The following is a 23096-nucleotide window of genomic DNA, read 5'->3' on the forward strand; positions in this document are numbered from 1 at the left end:
GTTCAAGACTGAAAAATACTAAAGTCGACAGTTGTGATTCGACTGGAACCGGCAATACCATACAAAAAACTTGGGATACCAAAACTTCATTATACCGAAGTTTTGGTATAGTATAAATTGAATACCGATCATACCAAAAATTTATGTATACCAAAATTTTTAGTATACCGAAATCAATTTAACACAAATAAATATAACCAATTCAGAAGTCACACAATAACCTGTTCATAACAATAAAGTATTAATAAATGTATAACAAATAATAAGATTTTTAAAAACATAATCAATCCTTAACAACATACTTTACTAAAGTATTTATTACAAAATAAAGTTTATCAACAAAAGTTAACGTCTTGATTATAAAAATAAGTACTTTTTCATATATGAAAAAAATGATATAATCGGTATGCAATTTACATTATACCGAAATTTTAGTATAACGAATTTTTGGTATGGTATACGATATAGTATGAAAAATATAGTAGATAAAAGGTATGCAATCTCTAATCTCTCGTTACTTCGGAGGAGGAGGAGGAAGTGGTGGTGGAATCAGAACTGTTGGAATCGGAACGACAGGTTTGCAGTATATTTTCAGCCCTAGTTTGCAACATAGACCATGCTTCGGCGGTCGGCTTCTGCTTCGCACCACCTGGGATGGGAAGATTTAGATCAGCTTGGCTGGAATCAGAGGGTGGCTTCGGATTCGGCTTTGCACCACCCTAGCTAGGCGGATTGTGATCAGCTTGGTCGGAATCAGAGGGTAGCTGCGGCTTCGCACCACCCTGGGTGGGCGGATTGAGATCGCCATGGCCGGAATCAAAGGGTGGCTTCGTCTTCGCACCACCCTGGGTGGGCGGATTGAGATTACCATGGCCGGAATCGGAGGTCGATGTTTAATCACCCTGGGCGGAATCGGTCGGCGCCACAGCCAACGAGACTGTCAGAAGCATGAGAAAGAGAGTAGTATTCATCAGAAGAACGAGAAGGAATGTGGTTTTCATTGAAACGTCATGGCGAGGGAGAGCGAGCGAGATTTGAAATTTATAGAGGAGGAGAAATCGCTGCGCACATGGACATTAGTCACGGGCATTAACGAGGAGGGACAAGATGATTACGTTCGGGACTGAAAAATACTAAAGCCGGCAGTTGTGATTCAACTGGAACCGACGATGACAAATCCACCTGATGTGGAGAATGGAAGTTTGTGAATGTGAGAATCTGGACTCTCAATTGGGCACAAGGTAGGAGGGATTCTTGTTGCGAGTGGGGGTGCTGGTTCCCATTCACAGTGGTAGTGGGGGGTTTAGCAGATGGTAAGTGGAACAACATTAGGCATGGGCATTAATGAGGAGGGACAGGACAGTTACGTTCGAGATTGAAAAATACTAAAGCCGACAGTTGTGATTCGACTGGAACCGACAATACTATACAAAAAATTTGGGATACCGAAACTTTGTTATACCGAAATTTCATTATACCGAAGTTTTGGTATAGTATAAATTGAATGCCGATCATATCGAAAATTTAGAGATACCAAAAATTTTAGTATACTGAAATCAATTTAACACCAAGAAATATAACTAATTAAGAAGTCACACAATAACCTGTTCATAATAATAAAATATTACTAAATGTATAACAAATAATAAGATTTTTAAAACATAATCAATCCTTAACAACATACTTTACTGAAGTATTTATTACAAAATAAAGTTTATCAACAAAAGTTAACTGTCTTGATTACAAAAATAAGTACTTTTTCATATCTAAAAAATGGTATAATCAGTATGCAATTTACATTATACCGAAACTTTAGTATAACGAATTTTTGATACGGTATACGATATAGTATGAAAATTTTGGTATATCATACAGAACCAATTCTATGCCCTCCGATGTAGTGAGAGATAGTATCTCTTTTTATTCTAAGGGGGTGCTTGGTTTGTGTAAGAGAATGAGAATGACAGAAGTGGGAAATAGGAATGAGGGGCTTCCATTCCCCCAATTTTCATTTTTTTTTCACCCTTAGTTGTGTTGCAGACTAAGGTTGAAAATATATATGCTGTAAATCTATCATTCCAATTCTAATAGTTCTAATTCCAAATTCCACCAATTCTAGGAATTCCACCACCACCTTCTCCTTCAATTTAGTTAGACAGATTTTATATCTTTTTTATTCTAAATAACTAGTGCAAGAGATATGATATTGACTAACAATCAAGAAATGGGTGGCCTAGGCATATTTAAGTTGTTGTTTCGCTTATAATTATTATTTTTATTTATGTTGTTAGGAAATTGCTACACCATATAAGATGAACAAAACTCGGAAAATGGTCAACAATCTATTAAAACCAGCTCCTCTTCCAAATAAGAACTATGATAATCAGCCAAAGGTTATTTATTCTCAAGCTCCCCACTTTCAACATTCTACTTCAAATCACATTCTAGAGATATTTCAGGCACCACAACAAATGACCCCAATTTCAGAGATATGTCAATTTTCTAAAATATAGATAACTACAAATCCTAGCATTGCTTTCAATGCTCTTCTGATGGTCATCTTGGATTCCACCCAAGGTGTTTCCACCTAGGGTGTTTCCAAGGTAGTGACTTTCGATTTTGCCCATGGTGTTTTCACCAAGGTGTTCCCAAGACGTTGACTTCCGATTTTACACAAGGCACTGCCCTCCGATTCCGCGCAGGGTGTTCACGAGACACGGACCTTCGATTCCACATAATGTGATGTGATCTTAAGGCGCCGCTCTCCGATTCTACCCATGGTAGTCCCAAGTCGCCGAAGGCCAAGCTGTGTTTAGGGCTGGTTCAATATGGTATATAAAATTTTCATATGATACTGTATACTATACAAAAAATTACGGTATAAAAAAATTTATATCGATACCATGCCGAAACTTTGTTATACCGAAACTTAATTATACCAAAGTTTCGGTATAGTATGAATTGCATAACAATCGTATCAAAAATTTTGTTATATGAAAAATTTTAGTATACCGAAATTACTTTAACAACTAGAAACATAACTAATTTAGAAACCACACAATACCACTGTTCATAATAATAAAACATTAACAAATGTATATCAACATACTTTACTAAAGTATTGATTACAAAATAAATTTATAACAAAAATTAATATATTGATTAACAAAATAAGTACTTTTTATATCCAAAAAAAATTCGATACAATTAGTATGTAATTTACAATATACCGAAACTTCGGTATAACAAAGGGTATACGATATTATATAAAAATTTTAGTATAACATACCGAACTAGTCTACGTCCTCTGATGTAGTGAGAGATAGTATCCCTTTTTATTCTAAATAATTGGTGTAAGTGATATGATATTGACTAGCAATCAAGAAATGAGTGGCTTTGGCATATTTAAGTTGTTATTTTGCTTATAATTTATATTTTTATTCATGGGAAGTTGCTACACCATATAATGTGAACAAAACTTAGGAACATACATTGATATTATATGAGAAGACATATACATTCCAACTGTCTTCTAAGGTATATAATCCTTTAGATTGTTGACCCATGCTAATTTAGTGTGTTTCAGACAGATAACTGATAGTAACATAGGTTGTCACCAAATACTTAACACTCAAAGAAAGTTCCCGAGAAGATTGTTGACAGTTCTCGAGTTTTGTTCACCTATATGATGCAACAACTTTCATGAATAAAAATAAAAATGATTAGCGAAACAGCAACTTAAATAGGGCTAGACCACCCATTTCAAATGATTGCTAATAAATCTCTGATCCCTTACATTAGTCATTTAGGATAAGAGGATATGATAAGTGAAACAACTTAAATAGGGCTAAACCACCCATTTCTTAATTGTTAGTAAATCTTTGATCCCTTGTAGTTATTTAAGATAAAAGGGATGCAGTCTTTGATCTCTCGTTACTTCGGAGGAGGAGGCGGAGGTGGTAGTGGAATCGGAACTATTGGAATCGGAACGACATGTTTGCAGCATATTTTTAGCCCTAGTTTGCAACACAGACCATGCTTCGACGGGTTCGGCTTCAGCTTCGCACCACCCTGGGTGGGCGGATTGAGATCAGCTTGGCTGGAATCAGAGGGCGGCTTCAGATTTGGCTTCGCACCACCTTGGGTGGGAGGATTGTGATCAGCTTGGCCGGCATCAGAGGGCAGCTTCGCACCACACTGGGTGGGCGGATTGAGATCACCACGACCAGAATCAGAGGGCGGCTTCGGCTTCGCACCACCCTGGGTGGGCGGATTGAGATTACCATGGCCGGAATCGGAGGTCGATGTCTGATCACCCTAGGCGGAATCGATCGGCGCCACAGCCATTGAGACTGTCAGAAGCATGAGAAAGAGAGTAGTCTTCATCAGAAGAACGAGAAGGAAAGTAGTTTTCATTGAAACGTCATGGCGAGGGAGAGCGAGCGAGATTTGAAATTTATAGAGGAGGGGAAATCGCAGCGCACATGGACATTAGGCACGGGCATTAACGAGGAGGGACAGGACGGTTACGTTCGAGACTGAAAAATACTAAAGCCGGTAGCTGTGATTCGATTGGAACCGGTGATGACAAATCCGGCTGATGTGGAGAATGGAAGTTTGTGAATGTGAGAATCTGGACTCTCAATTGGGCACAAGGTAGGAGGGATTCTTGTTGCGAGTGGGGGTGCCGGTTCCCATTCACGGTGGTAGTGGGGAGTTTAGCAGATGGTAAGTGGGACAACATTAGGCACAGGCATTAACAAGGAGGGACAGGACGGTTACGTTCGAGACTGAAAAATACTAAAGCCGACCGCTATGATTCGACTGGAACCGGTAATGACAAATCCGTCTGATGTGGAGAATGGAAATTTGTGAATGTGAGAATCAAGACTCTCAATTGGGCACAAGGTAGGAGGGATTCTTGTTGAGAGTGGGGGTGCCAGTTCCCATTCATGGTGGTAGTGGGGGGCTTAGTAGATGGTAAGTGGAACACCGTGCAAAAGGAAGAGTGGAGGGACAGAAATAACTAAAGAAAGGGTAGTTGAGGGAGGAGGGTATATAGTTGATGTCTCGAGGAAGAGGAAGGACAAAGTGCTAATGATGGTTGAGATGGCAAAACGGGGTGTCCTTGTGGGTATGACGGTGGTACACATTATTATTCTCTCGATAAGATACTAAATAATTCTTTTTTCTAAATATTATTATTTAAAAAAAAATAAGAGCATAGTCATCCTAATCAAATTGAATTGATTCTCTCAAAAGAAATAAAATATTTTTTAAAAAAATCTAATAAATTATTAAAAATAATAATTTGGACAACTTTAAATAATTGTAAATAAAATAAAATTTTTAATTATATTATTATTCTTCTAATGTTAATTTATTTCTTAAACTATTATACTTTTTATTACATTAAAAACTTATTACAAATTAGAAACCAGGCACGTGTATGTACATGTAGGGTTGTAAAGAAACCATGTCAAACTAAGAGTTGGGGTGTTTAAGTTTATTTGATAAGGTAATTGAGTCAAGCCAAGCCAAGTCAAGTCGGGCCTAAATGAACTAAGCTTTTGAAATGATTGTTCAAGTTTGACTTGGTTTATTTTTGATGAGCTTGAGCTTGATTTGAGCTTGGCTTGAGCTTCTTTTGTTTAGATGTTATCGAGCTTTCAATTCAATCTTGATTGAACTGGATTCGTTTAGATACTATGGAGCTCTAAATTAAAACTTGTTTGATTGTTTGAAACTTTTACTTGTTTGATTAATCATTAATGAGCTTGTAAATTTAAACTTATTTATTTATTTATTTTTTTAAAATATTTATTTAGCATATTGATAAGAGCTTTATTAAGGAATATAGTTCACCAATATTGTTCACGAACATTATTCGTGAACATTGTTTATGAACCTTAACGAGTCGAACACATATGACCCCAACTTCAGAGGTATGTCAGCTTTCTAAAGTGCATATACCTACAAATCCTAGGATTGTTCTAAATGTGCTACTGATGGCTATCTCGATGGTCGTCTTGGATTCCACCTAAGGTGTTTCCACCTAGGGTGTTCCCATGGCGTTGACCTCCGATTCTACCCAAGGTGTTTCCTCCCAGGGTGTTCCCAAGATGCTGACCTCCGATTCTTCCAAGGGTGTTACCAAGGCACTACCCTCTGATTCCGCACAGGGTATTTCCAAGACGCGGACCTTAGATTCCAGTCAAGGTGATCCCAAGGCGCCAGTCTCCAATTCCACCCAGGATGGTCCTAAGCCGCCTAGGCCAAATTATGTTTTGGAGTTGGTTCAGTGTATACAAAATTTTCAACCAAGGGTCATCCCATGACATCGCTCTCTGATTTCACCCATGGTGGTCCCAAGCCGTAGAAGGCCAAACTGTGTTTAGGGTTAGTTTGGTATGATATACAAATTTTTTTCATACGATACTATATACCATACAAAAAATTATGGTATAAAAAATTTTTTACCAATACCATACAAAAAATTTGGGATACTGAAACTTTGTTATACCGAAACTTCATTATACCGAAGTTTTGATATAGTATAAATTGAATACCGATCATACTGAAAATTTAGGTATAACAAAAATTTTAGTATACCGAAATCAATTTAACACCAAGAAATATAATCAATTCAGAAGCTACACAATAACCTGTTTATAATAATAAAGTATTAATAAATGTATAACAAATAATAAGATTTTTAAAAACATAATCAATCCTTAACAACATACGTTACTAAAGTATTGATTACAAAATAAAGTTTATCAACAAAAGTTAACGTCTTGATTACAAAAATAAGTATTTTTTCATATATGAAAAAATAGTATAATCGGTATGCAATTTATATTATACCGAAACTTTAGTATAACGAATTTTTGGTACGGTATACGATATAGTATGAAAAATTTGGTATATCATACAGAACCAGTCCTATACCCTCCGATGTAGTGAGAGATAGTATCTCATTTTATTCTAAGGGGGTGTTTGGTTTGTGTAAGGGAATGAGAACGACAGAAGTGGGAAATGAGAATGAGGGGTTTTCATTCCCCCTATTTTTAGATTTTTTTTCACCCTTAGTTGTGTTGCAGACTAAAGTTGAAAATATATATGCTGTAAATCTATCATTCCAATTCTAATAGTTCTAATTCCAATTCCACCAATTCTAGGAATTCCACCACCACCTTCTCCTTCAATTTAGTTAGATAGATTATATCCCCTTTTTATTCTAAATAACTAGTGCAAGAGATATGATATTGACTAACAATCAAGAAATGGGTGACCTAGGCATATTTAAGTTCTTGTTTCGCTTATAATTCTTATTTTTATTTATGCTGTTAGGAAATTGCTAGACCATATAACATGAACAAAAGTTGGAAAATGGTCAACAATCTATTAAAACCAGCTCCTCTTCCAAATAAGAGCTATGATAATCAGCCAAAGGTTATTTATTTTCAAGCACCCCACTTTCAACATTCTACTTCTAATCACATTCTAGAGATATTTCAGGCACCACAACAAATGACCCCAATTTCAGAGATATGTTAATTTTCTAAAGTACAGATGCCTACAAATCCTAGCATTACTTCCAATGCTCTTCTGATGGCCATCTTGGATTCCACCCAAGGTGTTTCCAACCAGGGTGTTTCCTAGGTGGTGACCTCTGACTTTGCCCATGGTGTTTCCGCCCAGGTGTTCCCAAGACGTTGCCCTCCGATTCCACGCAGGGTGTTCACGAGACACGAACCTTCGATTCCACCTAATGTGATCCTAAGGTGCCGCTCTCCGATTCCACCCAAGGTGGTCCCAAGCCGCCAAAGGCCAAGCTGTGTTTAGGGCTGGTTCAATATGGTATTAAAGAAAATGAAAGAAAGGGTAATTCTCCTTGAACTTTATTTCATACATATTACAAGTATATATAGAGATAATTGTGTCAATCTCCATCACACGTGATTAGCCTAAGAATATGAATGTACAATCATTAGTTTCTAAGAATACGCCTATACAAAATATTAGCTCTAATTACCTCCGCTAATTTAGCTTGACATACTCTAATTACCTCCACTAATTTAGCTTGACATATATACACAGAATATTCTTCAGAATATTCTTCTAAGCTCCAATACTCCCCCTCAAGCTGGATCCAAAGGATTGATGGATCCAAGCTTGCTCAAAAGCCTGTGGAACTGAGTAGTCGTCAACACTTTGGTGAACACATCAGCTAGTTGGTCATTAGAACGCACATATTGAGTGTTGATTAATTTGGATTGAACCTGTTGACGAATGTAGTGACAGTCAACTTCAATGTGTTTGGTTCTTTCATGAAACACTGGATTAGAAGCAATGTGCATAGCTGCCTGATTATCACAAAAAAGTTTCATAGGAATAGAACTAGGACAACCGAGATCAATAAGAAGACTATTAAGCCATACGAGCTCACTTGCTGCGGAAGCCATTGCACGATACTCAGCTTCAGCACTTGATCGAGCAACCACATGTTGTTTTTTACTTTTCCAAGAAACCAGATTACCACCAACAAACATACAATAACCAGTAGTAGACCGACGATCAAGTGCATTACCAGCCCAATCAGAATCGGTATATCCCATAATATTAGTATGACCATTATGGGTCATGACTATTCCTCGACCAATCGTACCTTTCAGATACCGCAGGATTCGTTTTATCATGCCTAGATGTTGAATGGTTGGGGCATGCATATGTTGACTAACAAGACTAACTGCAAACATAATATCTGGTCTCGTGATAGTCAAGTAAATGAGTTTTCCCACAAGTTTCTGATAATAGCTTGGTGAGTCTAGAGCTTTTTCTGTAGAAGCAAGTCTCAATTTGCTATCGAGAGGAGTAGCAGCGGGTTTGGTGTGTAACATCTCAGCATCTTGAAGTAAGTCTAAAATGTATTTACGCTGGTTAAGAAATAGCCCTTTTCTGGAAGTCTCCATTTCAATTCCAAGAAAGTACTTCAATGAACCAAGATCCTTGATTGGAAATTTTTGCTGAAGTTGCATTTTTAACTGAGCAATGGAGTCATTATTATTCCCGGTAATAATGAGATCATCCACGTAGATTAATACCACAAGTTTGTCAACTGAACCAAGCCGGACATAAAGAGACGAATCAGCTGAGCTCCTTCTAAAACTAAGAGCTTCAAGAGCAGTGCTCAACTTGGCATGCCATGCACGCGGACTTTGTTTCAAACCATAAATTGATTTATGGAGTTGACAAACTAAGTTGGAATTTTCACTTTGAGGGTGCCCGGGAGGAAGCTTCATAAACACCTCTTCCTCAAGATCACCATGCAAGAATGCGTTTTTGACGTCCATCTGAAACAAGGACCAACCGTTATTGATAGCAACTGATAAAAGAACTCGTACCGTGGTCATCTTGGCAACAGGAGCAAAAGTTTCCTTGTAATCGACACCAAATTTCTGAGTGAAACCTTGAGCAACAAGGCGTGCTTTATGCTTATCTAGAGAACCATCGGAGTTGAATTTCACTTTAAACACCCAGCGACTACCAACTGCATGTTTTCCCGGAGGAAGAGGCACTATAGTCCAAGTTTTGTTCTCAGCAAGAGCAGTTAATTCTTCATGCATAGCTTTCTGCCAAACAGCCTGAGATTTGGCTTCATGAAAGTTCTTTGCTCAGGATTGTTTGATATAGCTGTAAGGAAAGCTGTATGCATGGGTGATAATCGTTGGTATGACATAAAATTAGTGACAGGATACCTGACCGTATGAGCAACATAATCTTCCAGTTTGGTTGGAGGATGACGCACCCGCGGAGGATTACGTCGGGAAGCTATTGGTTCACCTTGTGTATGGGAAAAATCTTGCTCTGGTGATTCGATAATAGCTTCCTTGGAAAGAGCACTAGAAATATCCAAGTGATCATCACAATGTTCTGAAGTAGCGTGGCTAGGATGTAAATCTTGTGGATGTAAATCTTGAGTGGATTGGTGACCATAATTAATGTTAGGCAAGGGAAATAGCTCAGACAGCTTCTCCCCCTGACTAGAGGCAGTAAAATATGGAATTTGTTCAGCAAAGCGGACATCTCTAGTCACATATAACTTCTTGGAGAGAAAATCAAAACATTTGTATCCTTTTTGTGTTTGAGAATAACCAAGAAATATGCATTTAACAGCTCGAGGATCAAGCTTGTCACGGTGACCAGTTTGGACATGTACAAAACAAGTGCAGCCAAAAATTTTGAGATGAGATAAATCTGGTGCCTTGTCCTGCAATACTTCAAGAGGACATTTAAAATCCAACACTCGGCTGGGTAAGCGATTTACAAGATAGGTTGCAGTAAGAATACCATGAGACCAAAACTGCTTTGGGATATTCATTTGAAGCATTATGGCTCGAGTTTTCTCAAGCAAGTCACGATTTTTACGTTCTGCAAGCCCATTTTGTTGAGGTGTACCAACACAACTAGTTTGATGCAATATTCCGTGAGAGATCAAATAGTTTGTCATGGTATGAGACATATATTCGGTGCCATTGTCAGATCGAAGAATTTTAATATGAGCTGAAAATTGAGTGGTAACCAACATGTGAAAATCTTTAAAGGATTCAAAAACTTCACTTTTTGATTTCAGTAAGTATACCCAAGTAACCCTTGAGAAATCATCAATAAAAGTTACAAAATAATTAAATCCATCTAGAGAGGATGAGTAAGGTCCCCAAACATCTGAATGTACAATCTCAAATGGTTGAGTAGTACGAGACAATGATGAGTTAAAAGGAAGCCTAGAAGACTTAGAAAAATAGCAGATATCACAATCAACAGTTCCTTTAGGTAGAACTCGATTTATTTTGCTAAGAACATTATTTGAAGGATGTGTGAGACGACGATGCCATAAATCTTGCTCAGCAATGGGAAAGGAAATAGCCTGGAATCCCTTGGTAACCTGAGAGTTAGGGGAGAAGTAGTAGAGTCCATGCAAATGAAATCCTTCACCAATCGTCGCCTTGGTGACGAGGTCCTGAAATATGACCTTGTGAGGAGTAAATAGAACTTCACAATTGAGCGATGATGTCAGTTTGTGAACAGAAAGCAACTGAAATGGAAAAGAAGGAACATATAGAACATCGGACTCTATAGTATCTGAAACAAGTTTAATTTTTCCCTTACCCTGTACATGAGCACCTTTCCCATTTGCTACAGATACCAGAGAAGGTTTAGAAAAAGGATGAAAATCATAAACATGGGTTAACTTATTTGACATGTGATCTGTGGCACCAGAATCAATGACCCATACATCATGCAAACTATTAATTTCGAATGCAGTTAGAAAAGCAATCTGAATACCTTCGTTGGTGTCAGAGTTTGCATCAGCCAAAAAACCAGCAAAATGACTAAGAAGTGCAGCTGGTTGATTTTTTTCTTGATTAATAGATCTACCTTGAACAGTTTCCTGACCATGCCTGTTTTGTAAATAATTTGCGAAATCATTAAGTAAAGCAACAGGATTAGAGGAAAACGATTCAAGAGAGTGTGTAGCCATATGAGCCTTTTGATCATGAATTCGTTTTTGATATCCTCCACTCTTCTGATCCTTTGAAAATTTTGGCTTCAACTCTGGGTGAAGAGTCCAGCAACGATTAATCGAGTGACCAGGACTATGGCAATGCTCACATTTGAGATCAGGGCGTTTGCCCTTGTAAGATTTTTCTTCAGAGGATGAGCGAGTAATATAGGCACGAACATCCGAAGGACTGGTATTAACATAACGTGGCATGACTTTTCGGCGTACTTCCTCACGCTGAATGGTCGCGCAAATATTCTTAAAAGAGGGTAAATCGGTATTCATTAGAATATGGCTCCTTAGATCCTCAAAATCAGGATTAAGACTAGCCAATAGCTGAAAAATACGGTCCTCTTCTGTTCTCTTCTGCAAAGTAGCTGCGTCAGTAGTAGGAGGTCTATAGATCTCCAACTCGCTCCACAAACTCTTCAGACTTCCTAGCAAATTTACGAATGGCTTCCCATCTTGTTGAAGACTTGCAATCTCCCTGTGAATTTGGAAAATCCTAGCAGAATTGTTTTGGTTGCCATACATGTCACGAACAGCATTCCAAAGATCCAAAGAAGATTCGGAATAACTAAAAATTGCTGCAAGATCATGCTCCATCGAGTTAAGAATCCATGACATAACCTGTTGGTCCTTTGACAGCCAAGCCGCATACTCCGGCGAACTTGATTCAGGAGATTTGAAAGTGCCATTAATAAATCCCAACCTTGATCTACCACCAAGAGCAATGGTAATTGCTCTCGACCACGGAAGGTAATTGAATTCATTCAACAACACTGAACTCAATTTTTGAGAGATATTGACATCACCATCAGCAATATCCTTCGGCCCTCCTGTAACAACAATAGCATCTGCCATAAAAAAAAAATATGAGCAGCGTGCAAGGATCACTGCTCTGATACCATAAAGAAAATGAAAGAAAGGGTAATTCTCCTTGAACTTTATTTCATACATATTACAAGTATATATAGAGATAATTGTGTCAATCTCCATCACACGTGATTAGCCTAAGAATATGAATGTACAATCATTAGTTTCTAAGAATACGCCTATACAAAATATTAGCTCTAATTACCTCCACTAATTTAGCTTGACATACTCTAATTACCTCCACTAATTTAGCTTGACATATATACACAGAATATTCTTCAGAATATTCTTCTAAGCTCCAATAGGTATATAAAATTTTCATATGATATTGTATACTATATAAAAAATTACGGTATAAAAAAATTTATATCGATACTATACCGAAACTTCGTTATACCGAAACTTCATTATACCGAAATTTCGGTATAGTATGAATTGCATAACAATCGTATCAAAAATTTTGTTATATGAAAAATTTTAGTATAACGAAATTACTTTAACATCAAGAAATATAACTAATTCAGAAGTCACACAATATCTCTGTTCATAATAACAAAGCATTAACAAATGTATATCAACATACTTTACTAAAGTATTGATTACAAAATAAATTTATCAACAATAATTAATATATTAATTACAAAAATAAGTACTTTTTTATATCCAAAAAAAAATTCGATACAACTAGTATGAAATTTATACTATACCAAAACTTCGGTATAACGAATTTTCAATAGGGTATACGATATTATATGAAAAAATTAATATAACATATCGAACTAGTCTACGTCCTCTGATGTAGTGAGAGATAATATTCCTTTTTATTATAAATAATTGGTGTAAGTGATATGATATTGACTAGCAATCAAGAAATGAGTGGCCTTGACATATTAAGTTGTTATTTCGCTTATAATTTATATTTTTATTCATGGGAAGCTGCTACACCATATAATGTGAACAAAACTTAGGAACATACATTGATATTATATGAGAAGGCATATACATTCCAGCTGTCTTCTAAGGTATATAATCCTTTATATTGTTGACCCATGCTAATTTAGTGCGTTTCAGACAGATAACTGATAGTAACACAGGTTGTCACCAAATATTTAACACTCAAAGAAAGTTCCCGAGTAGATTGTTGACAGTTCTCGAGTTTTGTTCACTTATATGATGCAACAGCTTCTATGAATAATAATAAAAATGATTAGCGAAACAACAACTTAAATAGGGCTAGACCACCCATTTCAAATGATTGCTAGTAAATCTCTGATCCCTTACAATAGTCATTTAGGATAAGAGGATATGATAAGAGAAACAACTTAAATAGGGCTAAACCACCCATTTCTTAATTGCTAGTAAATCTCTGATCCCTTGTAGTTATTTAGGATAAAAGGGGTGCAGTCTTTGATCTCTCGTTACTTCGGAGGAGGAGGAGGAGGAGGTGGTGGTGGAATCAGAACTGTTGGAATCGGAACAACAGGTTTGCAGCATATTTTCAGCCCTAGTTTGCATCACAGACCGGTCTTCGGCGGGTTCGGCTTCAGCTTAGCACAACCCTGGGTGGGCGAATTGAGATCAGCTTGGCTGGAATCAGAGGGCGGCTTCGGATTCGGCTTCGCACCACCCGGGGTGGGCAGATTGAGATCAGCTTGGCCGGAATCAAAGGGCAGCTTCGGCTCCACACCACCCTGGGTGGGCGGATTGAGATCGCCATGGCAGGAATCAGAGGGCAGCTTCAGCTTCGCACCACCCTGGGTGGGCAGATTGAGATTACCATGGCCGGAATCGGAGGCCGATGTCTGATCACCCTGGGCGGAATCGGTCGGTGCCACATCCATCGAGACTGTCAAAAGCATGAGAAAGAGAGTAGTCTTCATCAGAAGAACGAGAAGGAAAGTGGTTTTCATTGAAACGTCGTGGCGAGGGAGAGCGAGCGAGATTTGAAATTTATAGAGGAGGGGAAATATGTTAGTTAGAGCCCTAGAGCCAATCATTTGATGATAGTTGTATGGACTCATTGTATCATATTCCTATGTATATAAAGGCATTTGTTTTGGTTATTATACTTACTTGTATTGGTGCCAAATAATTAAGTATAATAGCGTCCTTGAGTAGAAGGTTCTTATCTATATTAATCGATTGGTTGAATCGATCGTGAGATGATATAAAGAACACTACTCTTAATCATTCCTAGTCAAGTATTAACATTCAGGGACAATGTTAGTGTGATGAGACTAGCATGTAGGTCAACTCGATGACTTGATCTCACAAGTCATGGATATAGAGATATCAAGTTGACACATGGGTATGCATTGGAGAATGTATACTGAATGACTCGCCATGAGAAAGTATCATGGATCGTTATATGCGTGTCATATACTTTCTCATGTGGCTATTAGTATGACTATTAGTCCTTGGACCTGAAGCCACCATGGTTCCCTACATAAGGAGTTGCATACTTTGGCTTCGTCAAACGTCACCCGTAACTGGGTGGATTATAAAGGCGATTACTGGGTATGTAACAAATTATGCGGAGGGATGTGAGTGATGTAGATGGGATCTATCCCTCCTATATAACGGGAGTGACATCGGTATTCTTGATAGAGTGAGACCACTAAGTGCATGGTCATGCCCAAATGAGTCAATATGAGATATTGAGCTCATTTAATTATAGTGAGTCTACTTGGAGTTTAAGATTTAGATTGATCAGAGGATGACACCGTCTATGCCTCAAATTGATCAATTTAGATGTCAAGGATAGAAGGACATTTGTCATATATTGTGAAGAGTCACAATTAGTAGTCACAAAGGTGATGTTGGATCTCAACATTCTTGTAACTTGGGTAGTAATGATGTGTTGCTAGATACTGCTCATTACTTATGCTTCTAAATATGTTTAAGAACATTGCCAATGTTACAAGAACCTATAAGGTCACACACAAAGGGCAATTAGATGGAGATTAAGTTCATTTGATGAACCAAGAGGATTAGGTTCATGTGATGAACCAAGTTGGATTAAGAGTAATCCAAATTAGAGTAATTGAGTTGGACTCAATTTGATTCATGTGTTGAATGAGTCTAATTTAGATTATGACTCATTGAATCAATTTAATTCAATGAATATAGATTCATTAAATTAAGTTGGCTTGAATCAAATGGTTGGATTTAATCAACCATGGGAGGTAAGATGTCAAGTTTGACTTGACTTGAGAAGGAAGATTAAGAGTCAAGTTTGACTTGACCTTGACTTGACCATATGCCTTCATTAGATGACTTGGCATGAGGGTCGGCTAATAATGATGTGCCACATCATCAAGACTACTTCATGGTATGCCACCTCATGAGGGAGACCAAGAGTTGTGACCCTTGGTATCCCATGGAGGTTACAAACCACCATGAAGTGGCCGGCCACTTAAAAGGTGAAATTAGTGCATTTGTGTGCTAATTCAAGGCAATTGATTATCATCTTCTTCCTCCTCTCTTCTTGTTCTCCCTCTCCTCCACCTTGGTCGAAACCTCCTTGAGTGCTAGCATACTTAAGAGATTTTTCTCCACCTAATTGTTCGTGTGGATACACATAGAGGGGTGTTCACTTGACACCCTTGAGATCCGGTATCTTCTTGGACGAGCGGGATAAGCGAAGGGCTTCGCATCAAAGGTACAAATCTCTACCATGTAGATCTAGAGTAGATCTAGGTTAGAAAACATGTACACGAAATTTTTATCTTCGCACGGATCCGGTGGCATGGGACTTCGGGGTTTCCGCAACGCAAAAAGCGGTTTTTGCGGCTCGAAAGTCCCAACAGTGGTATCAGAGCCACGTGCGAAGCGTGTACGTGTTTTATTTTGATTTTTATGAAAAACTACAGATCTGCAAGTTTCTGTATATTTACTGTTTTTATGTATTTTATGGGTGTTTTTCTCGTAGAAGCGAAGCAACAAGTGTTTGGTCACTTGTAGGCTTCGACTACCGAGAAACACCTTCCGAAACGGCAAGGTCTCGCCCAAAATGTTTTGGGACAGCAGCTTAGGGCGCTGTAAGATCATCGTGGGATACTCGTGAGACTCATTTCACGAGAAGGGATGCTGCCCCTAACCCCGCAAGGGGCATTGTCCCGCGATCGCACCCGAAAACCGCTAAACGGGACCGCCGGGAAGTTGTAACTCATAAAATTGTAAAAATAGTAGAAAAAATTATAGAAATTTATGGAAATTACATAATTTAGAATTATATATAATTTTTGTGTTGGTCATGGCCCAAATACCCAATAAGATTGGACAAAATGTGTTATAATTCATATTATGGCTTGCGCGCTATTTTGTGTGATGTGCGTGTTGTATTTGCTATGCGACCTGCGCGTCGTGCCTTTCTCTATTTTAATATTCCTATTGTAAAATAGTTTTAGACTCGAATGTAACTCGAGTTTCAAATTTGTAATGTACAAAATTGGAGCGGTGGAAAGTCCACTCGAGGAGGAGTTACGAGGAGGGTGCGAGCAACACATGGTGGTCAAAGGGAGGAGCTTGGAGAAGCTGTTGACCCTAGGTTGACCATCCAATCTTTTCATTGACTTGAGAAGATCGTAGTAGGGCCATGACTAATCACAATTTAATTAATTGCTTGTGTGTGTGTATGTGATGCATGCTAGAGTAGAGTAATTAATTAGTGCCTTGACGATTAGATTAGATCTTAATCGCGTATATGATACACATCAACGATTAGATTAGATCTTAATCGTGTCAACTCAAAATGTCTACCATGTCGTGATACCCATCACTACCTCGATCACATGTTGTTGTTGAATCTGCCAAAGCAGAGCAATGCATATTATCTTGGTAGGGTGCGGAGGGACAATCTTGGTCTCGCCTATCAACGCCTGGGTGAGTACAAACTCAATCAGATTGAGTAAAACTAGTTAAACTCAATTGGATCGGGTTTAACTATAGGCATTTTTCAATGGTTGGTAGATAGGTCAAAATCACATTTATATTAACTCTTGGGTGATTTAGCCAAAGCTAACTCAAGTTTTAATATACATGCGGATCTTGATCCTATAAACAAGAGTTGCATAGAGATGTAATTGGTAATTAGTTACCTACCGATCATACTAAGTTTTGGGCGATTTAGCCAAAACTAACTCAAGGCGTAGTATGATGTGGATCTTGTCCCGCAAGAATTATAGCTAGTTGGTTAGAATCTAGTAGGTGTGGTTTGACCACATCCATGACTTGATTCTACAAAAGTTCTATAATTCAGTGGGAGCATCATTAGTTAAAGGCCTAATTAAATTATTAGTGGAATATGATATTTATTTTCTGCATTTTCTGTTGTAGATTGTCATGTCGTCAAACATGAATACCTTCTCCCTGCGTTCTGTCCTTGATAAGGACAAGCTCAATGTAGCTAATTTCCTGGACTGATACAGGAACCTGAGAATTGTTCTCACTCAGGAAAGGAAACTGTACGTCCTGAAGACGCCCATTCCCGAGGCACCTCCTGCCACTGCCACGCGAGCTGACCGTGATGCTTATAAGAAGCATCAAGATGACGCATTAGATGTGTCCTGTCTCATGCTCGCGACCATGAACTCTGAGCTTCAGAAGCAACACGAGTTGATGGGTGCTTATGATATGGTTGAATATCTTCGTCAACTATATCAAGGACAAGCAAGGCATGAGAGATTCGAGATCTCCAAGGCACTGTTTCAGTGCAAGATGCAAGACGGGACACCCGTAGGTCCATATGTACTCAAGATGATTGGGTACATAGAAAACCTACAGAGGTTGGGATTTCTCCTTGGCCAAGAGCTGGCCACTGACTTGATCTTGCAATCTTTGCCGGATAGTTACAATCAATTTGTTCTAAATTACAACATGAACGAAATTGACAAGTCACTGCCTGAACTGCTAAGCATGTTACGAACTGCTGAGCTTAACCTTAAGAAGGTAAAGCCCAACTCCATTTTGATGGTGCAAAAACATAAAGGCAAGGGCAAGCCTAAAGGTAAGGGAAAGTCCCAAGCCAAGGGCAAAGGCAAGGCACTGAAACCCAAAGGAGGAGTTGCCAAGGATGCTACCTGCTTCCACTGCGGTCAGACCGGACACTAGAAGAGGAACTGCAAAGTTTACCTGGAAGATCTTAAGAAGAATAGAAGTGAGACTTCTACTTCAGGTATTTATGTTATAGAAGTTAATCTCTCTATTTCTTCATCATGGGTATTAGATATCGGATGCGCTTCTCACATTTGTACTAATGTGCAGGCGTTGAGAAATAGCAGGGCATTGACGAAAGGCGAGGTGGACCTACGAGTAGGCAATGGAGCACGGTTTGCTGTTGTTGCTGTAGGGACTTACTTTCTATCTCTGCCCTCTGAGCTTCTACTAGAATTAGACGAATGTTGTTATGTGCCTGCTCTTACTAAGAACATAATTTCAGTTTCTTGTTTGGACAAGAAAGGCTTTTCGTTTATCATAAAGAATAAATGTTGTTCCGTCCATTTAAACGATATGTTCTATTGTAGTGCACCTCTGATGAACGAACTCTATATTCTAGACTTAGAGAACCCCATCTATAACATAAATACCAAAAGGTTCAAATAAAATAAAATAAAATGAACCAAACCTATCTCTGACATTGTCGCTTAGGTCATATAAATGACAAACGTTTATCCCAGCTCCATAAAGATGGTTTGCTGGACTCATTTGATTTTGAATCATATGAGACATGCGAGTCATGCCTACCGGGCAAGATGACCAAGACTCCCTTTAGTGGACACAGCGAGAGAGCGACTGACTTGTTAGGACTTATACATAGTGATGTATGTGACCCTTTCAATGTTGCTGCCAGAGGTGGTTATAGGTACTTCATTACATTTACTGATGACTTCAGTAGATATGATTATGTGTATTTGATGACACATAAGTCAGAATCCTTTGAAAAGTTCAAAACATTCAAGAATGAAGTACAAAACCAGCTTGGCAAGAGTATTAAGATACTTCGATCAGATCGAGGTGGAGAATACCTTAGCCATGAGTTTCGTGACTATCTAGCTGAGTGTGAGATTCTATCCCAACTCATTCATCCTGGAACACCACAGTGGAATGGTGTATCTGAAAGGAGGAATCGTACCCTATTAGATATGGTGCGATCTATGATGAGTCACACAGATCTTCCTATCTCTTTGGAACTATGCTCTAGACAGCGCGCACTGCAATTAAGAGGATTCGCAGCATGGCATGAGCTGTGGTTAATAGCATTCGCGACACACATGCGCGCGCTACGATTAATAGCATTCACAGTGCATACGTGCGCGCTGTGATTAATACCATTCACAGCACACACTACACATTGCGGTTAAGAGTCTTTAGGCAACCAATGGACCACCACAGTTGTCTTTCATAACTATTCTTCTATTAAATCATTTTTAATTATTCACAATGTTTGTTTCTTAATTCAAGATCATCATGTAGATAAACAACAAGAGAGTAAGGCAATGAAACATTTAGACAAATAACACTTTGAATAATGCCAAGTACAATTTTATTGAGTAAGCGTGGATATGTATACAATTAACGAACTTAATCAACTCCTCAATCAATTTAGTAAACTTACAAAAAAAAATCTTGCAATTAAGAACAAAACAAGAAGGTCATCACACATAGAAAAAACTCAGCTAGTAGAACTTGGAGCTTAAATGATATAATTTCCATCTGCACGAGAATGGCGACTCTAGGAGAAGAGGATAGTGATCAAGGCTTTCTCCTATCTTTAGCATCTTCAAGGGATGCACTGAAGATAATAATAAATAGGGATGTTGGAGTCAATAAAGAGGGTTTTGCCTTCCATGAATGAACTTTCACACTCCTCTTTTGCGTCTCTGATCACAAGGAATTCGACATGAGATGAAAAGTAATAAAAAACAATATTAGGTTCAATTGTCGGAACATAAATTAGCATATGTTTATTTTCTTTCTCTACAAGGTAAATGGGTTTTAAAATTTATTTCCTTAGTGAACTCATATATAGATTCCAACAAAATCGATTTTATAGTTCAGTGCCAAAGAAAATTAGGTTCAAGTAAAACAAGCAATTGACTTTGGTTCTAATTTAGCAAAATAGGTTAATTTATTTGATTCATCCTCCCTACTTTGGAATAAATTTTTCATTTATTCAATAGGAACAAATATGGATATAGAACCAATGATGATAGAATTTACATACTATTATTAGCAGAGATTGCAACGTTGACTCATTGAGAAATACTTGATGAAAATTGGAATTAGTCATCCTAAAGTAACCAAGACATTGATATTTCTGGTACTAAATAGAGATTCAATCAAGTATAATATCAACAATCTATGATACTAATAGACAAGTTTGTGTTTCTGTAGTTTGTTTCAGTAGAGAATACCCTGCAACAAACAAACAAACAAAAAATTCTATAACCTTGTCCACAAGAAGAAGAATAAATATTGTAAGCATCTTGGAGTATGCATCAAAAACAGTGGACGTATCTGTACTTGCTGTTAGGATGGAGTCTGAAGAAGTTTCAAGCCAAACAACAGGATTCCTCGAGCCTTTAAGTTCTACATTTATATCTTAGATCAGCATGAAGACATCCAAGTATTGCATACATGATATTTATTATTGCTCATCATTTCAAATAGAAGATAAGATGGTTTGTTGATTGTTAACAATGTCCAGAAAGAGAAGATAAAGACATTAAAAAGTATATCTAAATAGAAAGAAAAAAAAACAAATCACTATTTATAAGAAAGGTACTATTTAGCAAGCAAAAAAGAAATAACCCCTCATTATAGAAAAGGAACACCAATGGTTCTAGCATCTATTTGCAAGGATAACTAAAAATAATTAGATTTATTATATTCAGAGTCAGATTGTTATTTTAAATGCTCAATAAGATACTAAGGAATTTCCAATAAGAATCATTGTTAATTGAAGCATTAGAAGCTGCTAATTGAAACAACTCTGCTATGTACAAAATAACCAACCTCAATACTTAAATCATTCAAAACAAGATCTACTTGTCCACAGAAAAAAAAAATATTAGCAAGCTTCAGTAATCAAAAGCTATAAAGCAATCACTGAGATCATCTTGCATTATTCTATATGGAGCATAATATTAACACAAGCAACAATCTAACACTAGAAGTCCTATCTTGACTATGAACTTGAAGAAAAACATTCAAACCATTCCTTTTCATTACATAATCCAATAACTTTGGTGCAACACTCTTCTTTTTCATTAAGAAAAGCTTCCACTCACTATTTTGCCTATTCGAGAAAAATACATGGATTCTTAACTTGTTATCAATGTTGTCAACCATGAGAATTGACTCGGACTTGTACCTGCTCATGATCAGATACTTGTGTACCAAGTAAAAACGGTTGTGGATATGCAAACCGGAGGGAATTCATGTAGACTATGAAACATTTGGGCAAACTCAGGTTGGCTCAAGCACAGAGCATGAGTCAACTCATTTTCATTTCTTTCACCTACATCTAAGTAAGTTTATTCTCTTGTCTTCTCTTGACCTTTGCCACCTGAAAATCTAAATATCTGATTGAAAATAAAGCAACAACATACTATGCATTAAAGAATTTCATAATGCAGAAGATGATCATCCCAAGCACAGATATCCCACTTTAGATTTAGAAATGAAAAGGAAAAGAGCAAAATAAATTCAAAGAAAATGACCAAGAAAGGAAAAAAAATACCTAGAGCTTTTGTAGATTGAGGTTGGCGAGTTGCTAAGACCCATTGAGGGATTGGACCCTAGGCGGATTGAACCCTTGGCGGAGGGGACAATGCGCAGCGAGAGCGCCGAGAGGAAGGACAGGGCCGGCCCTGGAGGAGGGCGGCACTGGGCGACGGCCCTGGGCCCATAATTTGAGAGGGCCCGACCGGAGCTGCAAAAGATGCACTAAAACTTGACGTCCTATGTTCTTCAAGCATGGCCGGAGCAGCTTCGCCAGTAGGTTATACAGGCTCGCAATGGCATTGGCAAGCACGAAGTATTTGTGACGAAGCCAAATGTCAAAATGCTAAATCGTAATGGATCTCAAATATCGACGCTAGAGAAGGAAGCTTACACAAAGGCAGGTGTTTGCTGAAATGCCGCAGTGAAAGACTGGAGAATGGGGTTGGTCCCTACCACGACCACTGTGATTGTTTTTGTCTCCTTGTTGAATGCCATGAGCCCTGCAGCCGTGGAGGTGGCCACAAGAGCTGCCAACCTTAGTGATACGAGTAAGAGGGTTACCGTTTGATGCCACGGCCTGCTCTCCGTCTCAGTTTGCTTCCCGTTCTCGTCTGCCATTGCCGGAGAGGAAGAATCTGTGATCGTTACTACTAAGAAGAGATTAAGTGAAGGACGGGATGCGAATTAGTTTTTTCGCCCTGAGCCCCTTGTGTCGAAGGACCAGGGCTGAGGAAGGATACCGTCAAGGAGAGGAAGCGAGAGGAAAGATACCGCTAGCGAGTGCGCCGAGAGGAAAGAATGACGGGCTCGACCGCTAAGGAGAGGATACCAACGTCTCGACCATTGGGTAGAGGGAACGAAGGTTTTGGTAGATAGAGGGAACGAAGAGGGAGCAGTGGAGGCGTGCGTGAACGAAAGATTTAGGTTT

The 23096-nt window shown here is 38.3% G+C and overlaps 2 protein-coding genes across 9 annotated transcripts; both read right to left on the reverse strand.

The window, feature by feature from the left end:
- Positions 1–209: 209 nt before the first annotated feature.
- LOC121978668 (basic salivary proline-rich protein 1-like) lies at positions 210–4698 on the reverse strand. Its single transcript, XM_042530979.1, has 4 exons — positions 4654–4698; positions 4035–4317; positions 519–649; positions 210–221 (listed from the first exon to the last, which is right to left on the reverse strand). Exons 1-4 carry the CDS (start codon positions 4696–4698, stop codon positions 210–212), a joined length of 471 nt encoding a protein of 156 aa, XP_042386913.1.
- Positions 4699–19946: 15248 nt separating this feature from the next.
- On the reverse strand, positions 19947–23096 carry LOC121976650 (CASP-like protein 1B1). 8 transcript variants are annotated; one of them, XR_006110669.1, is made up of 5 exons: positions 22940–23096; positions 22560–22803; positions 22185–22376; positions 20966–21031; positions 19947–20322 (listed from the first exon to the last, which is right to left on the reverse strand). XR_006110669.1 is itself a non-coding variant. In XM_042528915.1 (4 exons), exons 2-4 carry the CDS (start codon positions 22661–22663, stop codon positions 20223–20225), a joined length of 396 nt encoding a protein of 131 aa, XP_042384849.1. In that variant the 5' UTR covers positions 22664–22779; positions 22940–23096; the 3' UTR covers positions 19947–20222. The 8 variants fall into 8 exon arrangements, 5 of the variants coding, with proteins under 5 accessions (XP_042384849.1, XP_042384844.1, XP_042384847.1 ...); XR_006110668.1 differs by having other exon boundaries at positions 20892–21031; XR_006110670.1 differs by having other exon boundaries at positions 19947–20857; positions 22185–22803.

Source organism: Zingiber officinale, chromosome 4B (genome assembly GCF_018446385.1).
Source record: "Zingiber officinale cultivar Zhangliang chromosome 4B, Zo_v1.1, whole genome shotgun sequence".
NCBI classification, from domain to species: Eukaryota; Viridiplantae; Streptophyta; class Magnoliopsida; order Zingiberales; family Zingiberaceae; genus Zingiber; species Zingiber officinale.